The sequence below is a fragment of the Notechis scutatus genome, chromosome 1, assembly GCF_049901735.1.
Source record: "Notechis scutatus isolate UNSWTSFEM ecotype Mainland chromosome 1, rNotScu1.2, whole genome shotgun sequence".
NCBI classification, from domain to species: Eukaryota; Metazoa; Chordata; class Lepidosauria; order Squamata; family Elapidae; genus Notechis; species Notechis scutatus.
In genome coordinates this window covers 260309063-260324517 of record NC_142009.1, presented here as the reverse complement: position 1 = coordinate 260324517, position 15455 = coordinate 260309063, and the positions used below count along the sequence as shown (strand labels likewise).

Genomic DNA, 15455 nt, shown 5'->3' with positions numbered 1-15455 from the left:
AAAAACACATATAATCTCCATAATTAATTTTTCCCTTATTTCTCTTCACACATGTTTTATAAATCATTAAATATACCTTTTGTTACGTTTATTTATTGACAAGGATTCCACTGAATTACGATAGCTATTTTATCAGACATTGTAATCATACATTGTTTCATATTTTCTAAAATTATTTCTGCTTCTAATATAACCATACTATCTTATGTACCTTTGCAGAATCCCTTTTTCCATTAAGTTTTCACCCATTATCTCTAAATGGGCCCTGTTTCTCTATATTTTGCTTCTATCCTTTATAACTTCTTTTCCTTTCTTTCTTCCCTCTCATCTTCTCCCTCCCCTTTTTACCCCTTTGTCTCTCTAGTTCTAATTCTCTCTTCTGCATTTCCCTCTTCTGTTGCTTTCTGATTTTATACTTATTTTTCACTCTATGTTTTTTTGGAGTTGTTTTTCCCAATCTTAAACTTTCCATTCTCTTTCCCCCCCTTTCCTTCCCCCCCCCCCATCTAAGATTACTTGTTCATTAAAGATGGCTTCTTCTTTGTCGCAATCTTCTTGTTCTGCAGGCATTTCCTGTTGTTTCTCATAATTCCAAATCTCCATTTCTAAAAACTGAAATACGAAGCCAAAAGAACCTCTCCCTTCTTGTGCATCTTCTTTGTACTTTTTAAGTTCCATTTTCAGTTCTTCTAAAAGTGGGGCCATTTTAAACAGTTTTAAACAACCACCCGATTGATTTTAGTCATTCAAAACAATAACCAAGAATCCAGAAATCATCAAGTAATCCAGATAGTCCCGAGTTATATCTTCTTATTTCTTTTTCGACTTTCTCTTCCTGGGGTTTTTGTTGCGATATTTCAGTTAGAATGTATCTTTTGGAAGTCTTGTTGAGATTTTGCTGTAAATTCTTTTTAATTCCAGGCAGTCTCCTCCCTTCCAGATCCTACCCTTTTATTCTTTTTCACTCCTTTCCTGTTTTCAAAAGCTTTTAATTATCCAGAAATCTTTATTATCCCTTTGACTTTTTATTTTCAGCATTAAATGCCTATTGATGTCAAAGTGGATTTTTTTCCCAATTTCTTGCTTAAGTCTCTTAGCTTAAGTCTCTTAGCTATAGGAAAAGGAAAAAAACAAATCTTTTCCCTTTTCTCTCTCCTTCGCAGCTTAAAAATCTTCTTAGGGAACAATGTTATTGTTTTTAATAGTTTCAATTCCAGGGTACCTTATTTGTTGCTTTTGCTGTTTGACCCAGTCAACCAAAACTTTGTCTTCTTATCTTCCTCCTGCACATTCTTTTCCGGTCGAGTTCTTCTTTGTGGTGGCCATTTCTGACCACGCTGCAACCGCCTTTGGGAAAGGGAGTAATGTCCAGCAGGGGAGGAGAGATGTGGCTCTCCTCAACCCTGCTGGCAGTCTCCCCCCTCTTCACCACCTCTACAGGGTGGCTTAGCCCCAAAAGCAGCCGGCTCGGGGCGCTCCAGCGGTGAGCACGGATCGAAGCCTCGCAGAGACGAGGTTTTGGTCTGTCGCTGAAGAAGCTCAAACCGGAAGTCAGCTCAAAATAATATTCTTATTTGACCCCCAACACCCAACAACAACATTGTGAGGTGATTGGGTTGAGACAGTGTGACTTCCCAAGGCCACCTAGCAGGCTCTCATGCCTAAAATGGGACTAGAACTTACAGTCTCCTGGTTTCTAGACTAGCACCTAGATTAATTATACAATACATTATATGATTGAAAGTAATTGGGAGTCAGATAGCATACAAGTTTAATAATTATGTTACATTTATATTATTGCATTATTTATTCACAAAAATAATATTTTATTATTGTTGTTTATTGAGACATTAATTATTACCTATTAAACATGTATGCAGCCCAACTCCCAATGATTCTGAGCAGGTTACGGCAATCAGAGAAATTACAATAATACAATAAAAGATGTCAACAATAAAAGATGGCAAGAATGACAGACTGGATGGAACAAAGCAAGGGTCTCATTCTCTCTCACCAGGTTGAAGAACCAGGTCTTCATGGCTCTTCTAACTAGCAGCAGAGTGTGGGCCATCTGGATCTCAAAGGGAACTTTGTTCCTCTTGTTCTAATCTAGAGAGAAAGGCACTGCTACAGAGAAAGCATGCTTCTGGGGTCCTGGAGAAATGGTATTGTTTAATGGAATGAGTCTGGATTGTGCCAATGCTTGAAGATCAAATTGACTAGGTAGATATTATGGGAGACTGGCAGTTCAAGAAGCAACTAGGCCTTATGTCATGAAGGCTTTTATAGAAACAAACTAGCAAACAGTACAACTTGTGAAGCAGAGTTGGCACACTAAGGAATGTACATGGCACACTAAGGAATGTACATCACTGCTTGCAATTGCTGCATTACGTACCAGTTGAAGTTTCAGGGCAGCTCCATGATTACTGCATGTGGCAGTAATCAAGCTATGAGGAGACTAGGGCATGAGAGAGTACCTAAAGCCCACCAAACTAGTCTCAATCTAGAAAAAAGTGGAACTCTTAAACAGAAGTTGCTAATCCAGGAAGATTTCCGGACTGCACACCAATCTTGAAGGGTAAGTGCAACCCCATCCAAGGTCAATGATGGAATATTGCCAGATCTGGATAGCTGATAACTCATAGCCATTTGGTCTTGGTAATATTTAGAAAGGTAATGGCCAATTATTGATGAATTTTTGACTTTTGGAAGAATGGACCAAACACAGACTACATTTGTTGTGCTTAGATTCTAACAAAATCTTTGCAAAAATAAAATAAATTTTAAATTATCCTATTAAGAGTAATCTTTTTAGGCTGAATAAAACTCATAACTGGATTCATATATTAGACACTAAGGCATAGGTCCCCAACCCATGGGCCACGAGACATTTAGAACCAGGCTGTGGAAGCAATGGACAAGTACGTGCATCTCTACTTGTGTGAGTAGTGGGTGAATGCATGCATACGTGCTTGCCGCTCGCGCAAATGGAGCTGCACGCACTTGCCAGTTGCTCTTTTCCCCTCCCATCAGTTCCTAAAGCCAGAAAGGTTGGGGAACTCCACACTAAGGTATAATAAGGGTAACTTTGTATTTATTAGCATGATATTCAATAATTTGATTGATGCATTTGGAAGTCTGCATTGCTACAAAATAAGGCAGGAATGCTGGCATGCTGGTAGGAAGTTCAGAAGTTGTAGAGGCTTCATCGCTGGAGGTTTTTAAGAAAAGACTGGACAGCCACCTGTCTGAAATGGTATAGGGTCTCCTGCTTGAGGAAGGGGTTGGACTAGAAGACTTCCAAGGTGCCTTCCAGCTCTCTTCTGATTGAACTCTCTACTTCTGCCATAACGCTTCCCACTTGGTTCCAAATTCAGATTTTGGTAATAGACACAGGTCAAGCTCTTAACTTTTGAGGAAGTGAACCAAATTCCTCCTAAGTATTTGATTTGAGTGTAATCACTGCCATAAATAATTTGAGGAAAGGTGGCACTGACAGCACTGTAACCTCCTTCTGCCATTCAGCTAATCATGAGGAGCAATACTCAGGCATAATAGTCAATTCCTTACAAACGCTTCAAATGTGGAACCTACTGAGCAAAATCTCAATTTACAACAGCATTTCTGGTAACAGAGAAAGAAAAGAGATGAAGAATATTCTTTCCAGTCACTTTAATTTTTGTTTCACTTTGGAGATTAGCATAATTTATTCTTTTGCATTCGCTGTCTTGCATTTTCAACACAACTGCATAGAAAACAGAAAGCTGGTCTATGCAGGAATGGCATTTTTTTTGTTGAGGGTTCATTCATTTACATCATCTAGTCTGCCAAGATATGTGTCCTCATTTCTTCTCCCTCTCTTTGATCTAATGGATTATATCTTTTCATACCATTACTCCAATTTGTTTAAGCTCTCTTGGGAAACAATAAATGCAATTTCTGACAGCTTCTTTTTAGAACAAGCTTTGCTCATAGCAGATGCTTTGCTGATTTCTTCGGAATGAACTGCCTTATCAGCTACTCTACATTTTAAGCAAACATCAATAACAATAATCTAACAATGATTAATGTTGATTAAGCGGGAGGAAAAAAATCTCAACCCCCTTCCTGAATTTGGATTCTGTTTTCTTAACTGTGAAAGTAATAATTAAGAAATTGTATTGTTTCCTTAATTAACCCTTAATTTGACTTGTGACTATGGATGAATATGCAGAAGAAATTCATCCACAGATATGGTGATGACCACTAGCTTTGATGGCTTAATAACATCTACAGTTTTGTGGAGAATATGTGTTGTGGTCCACTGGTGGCCTGCAGAGCTGACAGCAGAGTCGGACAGTGGGGAGGAACATGGGCCAGTCCTGGAGTCTGGGGAAGACTCGGACGAGGGATCTGTGTCCGACACAGAGTTGGGGCCAGGACCATCTGAGAGTTATGTGCTGACTCCAGAGCCTCCAGAATCTGACATCAGAGAGGCAGAGGAACAGGGGGAGCCTGTTCCCAGTACGCACTTGCGCAGAGCTGCAAGAAGGTAAGAACAGTTAAGACAAAAGGGGAGACTTGGGAGTAAGGCTTGGAGATGATTGCCCCCCCCCCCCATAAGACATAAAGGAGGAGCAAAGGGACATGAGCCTTTGCAGGAATCAACTTTGTTTGTACTTTGTTTCTTTGTTCTGGTTGGTTTAAACTCTGAAGCTCCATGTTGACTTTGTGCTCTGTTTGGCCGTGTACAGTTAATTGGCAATTTAGTTGTTGGCAGCATTTCAAGGGAGATAAAGGTGGTTACTTATCAGCCTTATGCCAAAAGACTGTGGCAGACTTCTGTTGGGACTATTCATAAACTGTTTGGGACTCATTACAGGCTGTGAATCAGTGGTGGTATTCTACCGGTTTGGCCCGGTTCTGCAGAGCCACTAGCAGCAATGAGCAGCGGAGACTGAACCAGTTCTCTCCGCCGCTCTGCTGTTGGGCCCACCCGCCTGCCCGGGCTCCCATACTCACCTTTATCCTCTGAATTTGAAGCACAGCTACTTTGTGTGGCACAGTAGAGTGCCGTGCGGCAGCTGTTGAAGTGACTGGGATCGTGCAGGCTTGCAGGAGGTGAGTTAGAACGCCTCTGCACCTGAGCAAAGTGCGCATTTGGCATGCACACGCATGCAGTGTGTGCACGTGCGCAAAGCGCACCCACCAAGCCACATCCACCGAACCGGTGGTAAAAATATTTGAATCCCACCATTACTGTGAATGCACATAATTCACAGCCATTGAAATGAGAACAGAGTGTGATTATTACTGTCTCAGGAAGCCTTGGTCAGAACAATATGCCTCTTAGCAGCCATTGGAAAAGCCAATTAAATGGGACATCAATGGTCAGTGATAATGTAACTCTCAATGGTACATCCTCAAGGCAAAGAGGAATGAAGTACATCTAGAAACAGTTCTCAAGATGGGAAGGTCTTTCATCTGAACTAATGGGTGTTTGTTTATTTGTCAGAATTTTATCTTGCCTTGCCTCTAGGAACTTAAATTAAAAATAAATCAAAACAAATAATGAAGTTGATGGTATAAACTTTCTAATAGATAGTTTAAATTGCTCATTATTTCTGATTATCTAGGAACTCTGTATATCCACCAGGCCCTCCTATTTGTTTCTCAAAATAACCCTGAAATTGCTGAGAAATAGTAATTGGTGTGAAGTCATCCTTTCAGATTCCAGTGCTATGTAGACTTGAGCTGAGCTCTCTCAGTCCAGCAATCCTAAATATACTTTTATACTGGCTCCAAAACAGCGATAAACAACTCCACGATTTTGTCATGTCTTCCATCTCTGTTTAATTATGTTTTTCTAACTACATGCACTGTTTTGAAATATGTTTAACAAAAATATGGTAAATAAAGCTTTTTAAAATGACACTACACTTAGGCATCACTGATAATGCAAGCACGTGTGCCTAATAAACTATATATAAAAGAAAAAGAACTCAAAGTGATTATAAGAACATCCATATTATGGAACAATTGCTATCTTAATTGCTTATTTAATAAAGCAGTAACGTTTTATGGAAAACAATTTTCTTAACTGAAAAAGCAATTACTATTATGTGCAAAGATAATCAGAAATAATGAGCAATTAAAGTATCTAGTAGAAAGTTTATACCGTCAACTTCATTATTTGCTTTAATTTATATAGATTGAAAAATTGAAATTTTCATCCTAATTTTTAATCTGCAAAACACTATTATTTTTTCATGCTACTGCAGAATAATTAATATGTTCAAAAATATAAAAACAGAGTTAAAATATAATTAAAGTTTTAAAAGTATTTTATTACTCATAGAAATCTTTAAATTACTAAACACGCCTTCTTGTAAAACCCAGTTCACCATAAAATGCAATTGCTTTGTTTATGACTTTTGTAGATTACATACAGCTGCTTTTTTATGAAAAAGTTCAGTAAAACCTATATATAGGTCAGGAAGCTCCAATTTGGACAGAAAAAAAGAAAAAGAAAAAAGAGTCTGGCTCCAAATCAAAAGAGTAAGATAAGGCTGTATGTTCTTTTCTTATTTAGTCAAACTATTTGCAGAATATATATTTAGAATGGCTAGATTGAACAGAGAGGAGTATGGTTTTAAATTGGAGGAAGATACATCATTACCTTGTATAATTTTATGATACTACACTGTCAGCAGAAAATACAAATTATTTGTAAGCTTTAGAAATGAAAGTCAAGGATCATAGAGAAAACACGGAAAAAGGATTTAAATATAAAGAGGACCAAGCTAATGACAACCCTTAAACCTAATCAATAAGATATTTAGAAATATGAAATATAAATGAATTTAATTACTGGGTAGTTTCTGCCTTATAGGATTAACTTTCAACGGTAAGAAATCAGCAGTCAAGAAACACATCTCAGATTGGCATTTGGTAGGACAGAAAGATATTTAAATGTCAAGATACCTACAAATACTAGAATTATGTAGGCAATACTTTCTCCAATACTCTATGGAAATGAGAGTTGGACTTTGAAGGAGGAAGCTAGAAGTTCATGATTTTGAAAGCTGTTTCCTCAGACTATCATGGATGGTCAAAGGAAACAAACAAAAAATGGATCATAGAACAATCAATCCAGAGTTCCCACTTAAAGCATAAAAGCAGGTTCAAATCATTATACAAAGATATGACTCCTCAGAGAAATTTATTATGATGGGAAAGGTGGAGAGAAAGAGGACAATTAGCTGCAAGGTAAATGGATCCAATTACAGTGGTGAAGGAGGAAGACTTGAAGGACCAGTTTGGTGATAGATCATCTAGGAAAAGCTCCATGAGGTCACTAAGAGTCAATGTTGATTTGATAGCACATAGTCAATCTATCTATAATGAATGAATCTATTGTGACTTTAGTTATAAATTACTACAACTGCACTATTAAAATCAATGAGGGTTTTGCCAATGACTTCAATTAAGTCGCTATCAGTAATTTCTCAATTCATTTTGCCGATTCTGAAAAATACAAAATGCAGTCTTCTAGGTTCACAGGACGTGCCATTATCAGTGGAATAGGTTCACGATGATGAACAAAATAAATGCAAACCTATTTACCAATTTTGTTTCTAGGGGGCTTTTTAAAACACCATTTTACAGCCGAGATCTCTCTCCCAAAACAAAACACCAGAATTTACAAATGTATAAAATCCAATATCACAGATTTGTTGAAATATGTGCTCTGTATGAAATATAACTTTTGTGAAAAATTGTAATTTGTTAGATTCAGCACAAGAAATTTAGCTCCATTCACTATAGTGTGACTTTTACTGTAATAAAGTTTTACTGAAAATTGTGTTTTGCTGCCACCTGCAGTTCTCTGACTTGGGGGGAAAAACCTACATCATCAAATAGTCCATTGCTTATTGTTTTATTTCAATTAGCATTGTTGGCTATACTAAACAACTGAGCGTAGATGGGAAGAATTATCTAGCATATATTACCTCTATTATAAGGTAACGTAATGAAAATATGACTTGCTCTTATCTTAACTGCAATACACGTAGGTTCCAGCCAACCTTCAACTCAGAATTTGAATGAGTAGTTAAAGACATGTCTAAGGGTGAAAATAATTAACTTTTGTCCTTGTACGCAAACCTGTTTTACATCTCCTTGGGTACTAGGGAAAATTAATTACTGTAGGTATCTCAGTAACCTATAGAAGGTTTCCATCTGCCATGAATTAATTATATACTATAAATTACATTTACATTTTTACAATTACTGAGATTTCTCATAATTAGTGTTACATGGCAGATATTATGTATTCAGTTTACTCTTCCATCGAAGTTGGGTCACAACAAGAACAAAATAGAGGTAGTACTTATTCATGTTTAATACAAAGATCTATGATGCCATTTCAGTATTGGCGCTGTCTTAGTGGGTGGCTTCCCATTATCTCTAAGAAGTGAGCAATATTTAAGTGCTCTGATACGAAAGGCAGTTCATTTATTAATAGAAGAAAAAGTCCACAGTTATGAAACTATCACTCCTAAATCTAAGTAGTAGTAATCTCAACTACTATAATTGATTTGGAAAATGTTGGATAAGGATTCTTGCTTAAGATCTAAAATCTTTTATTACCAAGGAGTTTGCATGATACACAGCTCCATACAAGCTCCATCATTCAAAAGAGTCTTCCAATTAATTTCACTGCAAGTAGGGGCAATGTAACCCTGCTTGATTGTGTAAATAGCCCCGCCATTCTATAAATAGAATCAGAAACTGAACTGATTTAACAACACCTCTCAAAGCACAGCATTTTCGCAATTGTGGTAGCCATTGAGGAACTGGATGGAAGAAAAACTTTTGGTGCTTGCGAAAGAGAAGTCTGCATGGCTCAATTTTCTAGTATCCATTTTCCAGTAAGAATCAGCTGCTTTAAATGTTTGCGTAATTTCTTTATTCTGTATAACTTTACTCTGATGTCACTGACTCAGACCTGACCTTTGGTGACTGTACTGGAAGATGCCTGCTTGTCCCTGGTAATAACTCTTGCTCTTCCAAATACATTGCAATAGTCCACTTGATTCCATTCATCCATCTCTTTGATCTTCTTCTTCTGTTCCCTGAATTCTGCCAAACCACTGTTAAGCTTAATTTAGGCATGCTATAGTAGTTGCTTAGCTCCGTAAACTGTATAAGTCTTATGTCTTACCTCTTAAAGCTGTCAAGTTTGAAAAACACTGGTTCACCCTTTCTCTTTCTTCCCCTTTCTTTTACAACTTCCCATGTGATTCACCATAAGATTTTATTGAGTGTGCAACTTAAAATACCGTCATGGAACTTCTATATCACTGTCTTTATAGTTTCAACTGACAAACTAATTCATTCAACCCCATGTTCCTTTCTGTCTGTGATCTTATTACAACTAATACAAAGTTCCATTTGCTAGGAAAGTAAGATACCAACTGGTATAGTTGATTCTTACAAAAATTAGAAGGAATATATTTTATAGAATATGATACATAAAGAAAAAGTTCACATTTCACATACTCTTTTGTGAAAATTCCTCGAGGTCCCGAGGGTGTGCAATGACTTGCATCAAGCCCATGTGTCTCTAAAATATTACGGGCAGCAGGACTTAAGCGAAACCTAAAAAGCAAAGGTACAACTGCATTAAAAGGGTACATACAAAAAAGTAACACAGCATTTATTAAATAAATATATATACCATATTTAATTTTTTTCTAAAATTTAAATACCAAAACAATTCTGATCATTAAAGTGATACTGAAATCTTCTACAACAACCTCTAAAAAGTAACAATAATTTATCTAGAGAAGCAATAGCCAACAAGAATCATATTTAACACTTTGCAGACACAAACTAACCCTCGTCCCCGCTCCCAACTCAAAATCTGGTACTTTCCAGATGTGTGTTGGTGGTCAACATGATAATTATCAGGATGGTAAGACAGCTTAGCACATCTTCAAAGAAAATGCTCCTTTACTGCAAGTATGCTATATATGCTTTTAAAGTAATGAACAACTGATAGCAATTTGCCCCAATTATTGTTTCCTCCTTTACATATAAAAAAGGAATTACCTACAAGTGAAAAAAAATACTTCATCCATTTAACCCTTTAATAAACTATAATGTTATATGGCAACTTTAAAAAAAAGTTACTACTGCAGTCAAAAGCTGAAACCTATGAACAATTTTAACTAAATGGACAAATATCAAATTAGGATATATTAGAGACATCCTATGGGTTAAAATTAAGAAAGAATTAAGCAATGCAGATAGAAGTGTGTAAGATAAAATTTACTTTAATTTACCTTGTCCACAGCCTGGTTGAAGAGGCCGGCTATTTTTAGTTAAAAAGGGGGGGGGGGGGGGGGGGGGGGGGGGGGGGGGGGGGTTGGGTGTTGGGGGGGGGATGGGGGGGGGGTGGAGTGTTAGGGGGACGGGGGGGGTGGTACAACAACACCATTCTTAAACTGTATTGCCATTCATTGAAGTGTTAAGACAACCAATACATCAATAGTAAATTATATAGGAAAAGATTTATTGCATCTATGCCCCTGATATGGAACACCTTGCCTTGGTGATGAAAATGATGTTACCGTTTTTTTTAAAAATGTATTACCTGCTTGCTAAATTTTGTATGGCAGTCATGATGAAACATTTTATGAGGCCTTTGATATCTAACACACAATAATACTGACACTAGGGCATAGATTTGTACTACTGGAATATTTTATTGTTATTCTGTGAATTGTATGGATTTGTATGGATACATAAAATTGACTATTGATATATCGGTTGTTACTTTCTTGGAGTCAGTGTTCTATAAACACTGTAAATAAATAAAGTTTTCCACAAAAAAGTGTACTGATGTACTGGCTTCTCTTTCCATTTATTTCATTTACTATTTCTATACCATTGATAATGCACAGAGAAGTATAATTTTTTCACAAATTGTTGTGAGAAGTTAGGCTAAAATATAAACTCTGACTATTTCCTGATTATTCTGCAGCTTTTAGAATAGGATATTAAGATATGGATTTTTATACACCAGGAACAATCTAGTTTCTCACATGAATACAAAATTCTATAGAAGACTCAGTAAAAATATGTACTGAAATACATCAGTCCACGAGGTACCCAGAGACTTACTGTTCTTTTCCAGGGTGCTCTTCTATTTTATGAGCTAATGGGAGTGTTGGGGAAGAGGCTGTTGATGTCACAGACTCAGAGGGTGCATCACTGATTACACTTGGTATATCAACTTGCTTCCAGTCTTGTCCTTCTTCTACTAGCAAACCAATTAATGCACCCAAGCGCACATTTTTACTGCCCTCTTCCTTCTGAAATGGAACAGAAAAAAGTATACTGCAGACTTATGAAATTAACAGGTTTTTGCATCATTTAGTGAACAACCACTTTTAAAAATTCAATCAATCCCAGTCTGCAAACTAAGATACTAACAGGATCCAATCTGGGTTGGTCACTAGGACCAGAGATTTTGTCTTTCGAGCTTTTGGACTCATCTTCAGGGAATTGTATGTGATTGAGGTTTGGGGGAGCCTTACATTTGCTATGAAACAAAAAATTGACAGCTAAGGAGCAGGAATTAAAACTAGTTGCAGACCTCTGTAATGTGTAAATGCCTGCCTAGTAAATGTAGTCCTTGTTAGCACTTCCTTATTCTCCTTTTCCTCCCCTGTCCAGTTATACTGCCTCTCATTACTATCCAGTTTTGTTTCTTCATTCTTTTCTATTTCCTTTGAACCATAAAGAATTCCAAAGGAGAGTCATTAATAAAAGTTTTCAGAGGTTCCTTTGATTTTAAGTGAAGTGGATGATATACCTCATTTTTCAAATACTGTTAATGATCTTTATTAGAAAGAATTCATAAATACAATAAGAAATGTTTACATTTGTCTATCTGTAACTAAACTGGAAGCCACAACAGTTGCGATAGCTAAAACTAAATATATCAATTTTTGCTTGATTTTGAGAAATAATCACTTGCCCATTCTAAAAATCATTTAACATATTGCTTTTCAATGAAATTACAAAAAAGTAGGAAAAAACATTTCACGAAAAAGGTCTAAAACTAATTGTGATGAAGCTAACTGATCAATTGAAAACAAATAAACATTAACATAAAAGTTAATGCAAACCCTTTTAGAAAAAGACCTTACTTTCCATATTATCTATTCTATACTATATCATCTATTAAGAAATATTTACTGGTTTTTGCTTCTTAAGTGTCTCAATTGTTCTAATAAGATTTATGCAGGAAACAGGTTCATAGATGTTCTACAGAAGATGAAGGTCTTAACTGAAAGAAGAGTTTTCTGATGAAGCAGCTCTGAAGGACTGACACAGTGTGAATCTTACATTGTGAAAGATAGGTTCCATTATTTCAGATGCAGCCCTATTATCTTAAACTCCAGACAGGCATTTTCTTGCTTGATTTCTTCTTAACTGCCCAGGAAGGTATACTCCATCCATATATCATTATGGATGATACTCATTTGCATAGCATAGTGAAGCAGAAAGTTTCAACTGCAGATTTCATATCACAAACAATGATCTGAATTTGCATACAGTAAGCAACTTTACGCAATGATATTGCTATAATAGGATTTTAACATGCAAATAATAATGTCTACAATAAAGACTTTGTACAAAATATGCTGACAAAAGTGCTTTTGCACAAAGCTTTGAATGGTTGGTGATCTTTTCTGTCATATCTCCTTCACTGGCAGTATTTTTAATCTAGAAATATTTGAATCTCTACTATTTTTACAACTACTCATCATATTGGCATTGCAAAAAAGATATTTACTCAACCTAAGAATTATGTAATGTGCGACATGTTTCTCTCAAACCAAAGCATGGTGTTAGGCAACATTGAATAATCACATGATTTCAAAAGCAGGTATTTGTCAGATTCAGCTAGCAATCATTTTCTGAAACCAAAACAAGCCTACACAGAGTAGGCTTGAATAATAAACTGTTTTACCAAAATATAATTTATCCTTAAACTAATAAAAAAGGTAACATTCAAAAATGTTACACTTCAGTGAAAATGTGTTGTTAACAAGTCAATAGCAAACAGTAATTTTCAATGTATTGTAGAAGGGAAAGACTAAACCGGGTCAAGAAATTCTAATAAAATACTTAAAATCACGAAAAATAAATCTAAGTCTAGTGAAACTTAAGTATATATTCTAAAGATCATAATATTCTAAGGAGCATAATTTATAATCACTTAAATTACTCCTACCATTATTTTAGCTAATATGCCATCATCACTTGATTCCATTGTAACCACTGCCTTATCTGTTTCAATTTCACATAGGGCATCTCCAACATTCACCGTTTCTCCTGTAAAATGAAAATAAAATTCAATTTTTTCAACAAATTTCATAGGTTTTGAATTCATAGTTTATATTAAGTTTATGAACTAAATTATAGTTTGTAATTTTAAAGTAAAATCATTTAATTTAAAACACAATGAGTTTTGTTAAAAACTGTAATGAACTAAATTATTTGTTTTTAGATAAAGAAAGTGCATTTTAGTACAAATACAATAAACAGTGTCAATAAAGTAAATTAAGGATGAAATTAATATGACTTGTGGCACTGCGTGAAAATCCATATGGCATCCTTACCATTACTGTTTATGCCCATATGTAAAAAATAGTGAAAGAAGGAAAAGTGATACTGACCATTGGCTGATATACAACCAGCTATATTAAAATTGGTTGCAAATCAAATTCAGTAAAGAAAGAATAACAGCTTAATTAATGTGTATAAAACTTCTCCAATATATTTCTTTCCATACCTGTTAAGACTGCAACTCTCAGAAGGCTAACTAAGAATTATGGGAATTGTATAAATCAGCAACAGAAATGAAGGATGAGACTGAATCAAAGGAAATTTACAGAAATAATTCCATAGTAATACCCAGGATTAAAAGGAAAAAGTACTAATGGGACAACTATAATAAACAATGCAATGTTCCCAAGAAGAGAAGGAAACTAAATTTATCTAAGAGCAAAGAAAAAAAAGACTGAAATTTTAAGACAAGGATTACTGTCTTATGTCAATAAAAGATGCCAGGTAGCTAAGAATAAACAAAATTATCCTAAGTAATAAATTGCAATGAGCTTGAAAACAGAAATTTCATGTAATCTGGTATTTTGGTATTAAAAATCTCTCTACATAAACAGTACTATCCTGTTTCTGCCTTTTTTTTTCATACATTCACACAAAACAAATTTAAGAAGTAATCTGAAATTGCTTTGGAAGTTCCTAAAGAGAAGAAAAACCCTATTAAAAACATGTATTTAATTTCAAAACTTAAAAAATAGAAATTTCTATATAAAATACCATGTTTAAAATGGAATCACTTAACTAGCATCTTCTCCTAAATTCAATAACATACACCATTTTATTTCTCTGTTAATGAGTTAATCAATCCAGAATTCTTCATTAACTAAAGGCTGGTTAGACATTTTCCATTTAAAATGAACTAAACTGGATAGGTTTCTGAATAGTTCTGAAGTATTTTGTCTCTGGAAAATTGTAGTAACAACGGTCTGATTCTAGGGGTGAACTTCAAAAAATTTAGCAACCAGTTCTCTTCCTGGTTGCTGGGTGAGTGTGGACATGATTGGTGTGGCCTAGCCAGCCTCCTGCAACATGGTGGGGGGGCATTTTCACCCTCCCCAGGCTCCAGAGGCTTTCCTTGAGCCTCCAGGAGGGCAAAAACGGCCTTCCTGGGCTCCAGATGCTGGAAACGGGCCCATTTCCAGACTTCGGGAACTTCCGGGAAGCCCGTTCCCCCCCTCCCGGGGCCCAGAGGCTCCCTGGAGGGCCCATTTCCACCTGTTTTTCGCCATCCCCTAGCCTCCATGTGGGTCCTGCACTTACCTGGGATCCAAAATGGGCCGCGAACAAAAATAGCTAGGAGGAATAGATCTAGAATGAAAATACGGTATCAATAATATGTTAATGGTTTAGTAATATTTTTGTATGTATGGCAGAGTAATGCCAAAATGGTTGCACTGTGTTTGAAACTTATAGTTGTAAACAATAAAATATATATTTTAATAGCTCAGATTTACCTTCTTTTTTCAGCCATTTCATTATATTTCCTTCTTCCATTGTAGGTGATAAAGCAGGCATAGTGATTTTAATAGCAGGGATACCTAGGACCAGAAAAAAAATGTAATATCATCCTCAATATCATATTGTTTGTTTCATGAGAACAGCCAACACAGTAAATCCTAATCTGTAAATATATGCAAAGAAATTTTTACCAGCCACTATAAAAACAACGAGACAAGTGATGCTTCCCCAAGCTGTGTACCAAATTCACAGAACCATGTATGCTGTTATGAGGACAATCTTAACTGAAGGAAGAGTAACTACAGGCTGTG

At 35.9% G+C, this 15455-nt stretch overlaps 1 protein-coding gene across 1 annotated transcript in view; it reads right to left on the bottom strand.

Moving 5' to 3' along the window:
- Positions 1–15455, bottom strand: part of PDHX (pyruvate dehydrogenase complex component X) — a 33250-nt gene that overhangs the window by 14787 nt on the left and 3008 nt on the right. The window contains exons 2-5 of the mRNA XM_026664693.2: positions 15141–15224; positions 13295–13395; positions 11173–11363; positions 9547–9645 (exon numbers count right to left, since the gene is read on the bottom strand). Coding sequence (XP_026520478.2) covers positions 9547–9645; positions 11173–11363; positions 13295–13395; positions 15141–15224 — 475 coding nt within the window. The remainder of the gene's footprint in view (positions 1–9546; positions 9646–11172; positions 11364–13294; positions 13396–15140; positions 15225–15455) is intronic.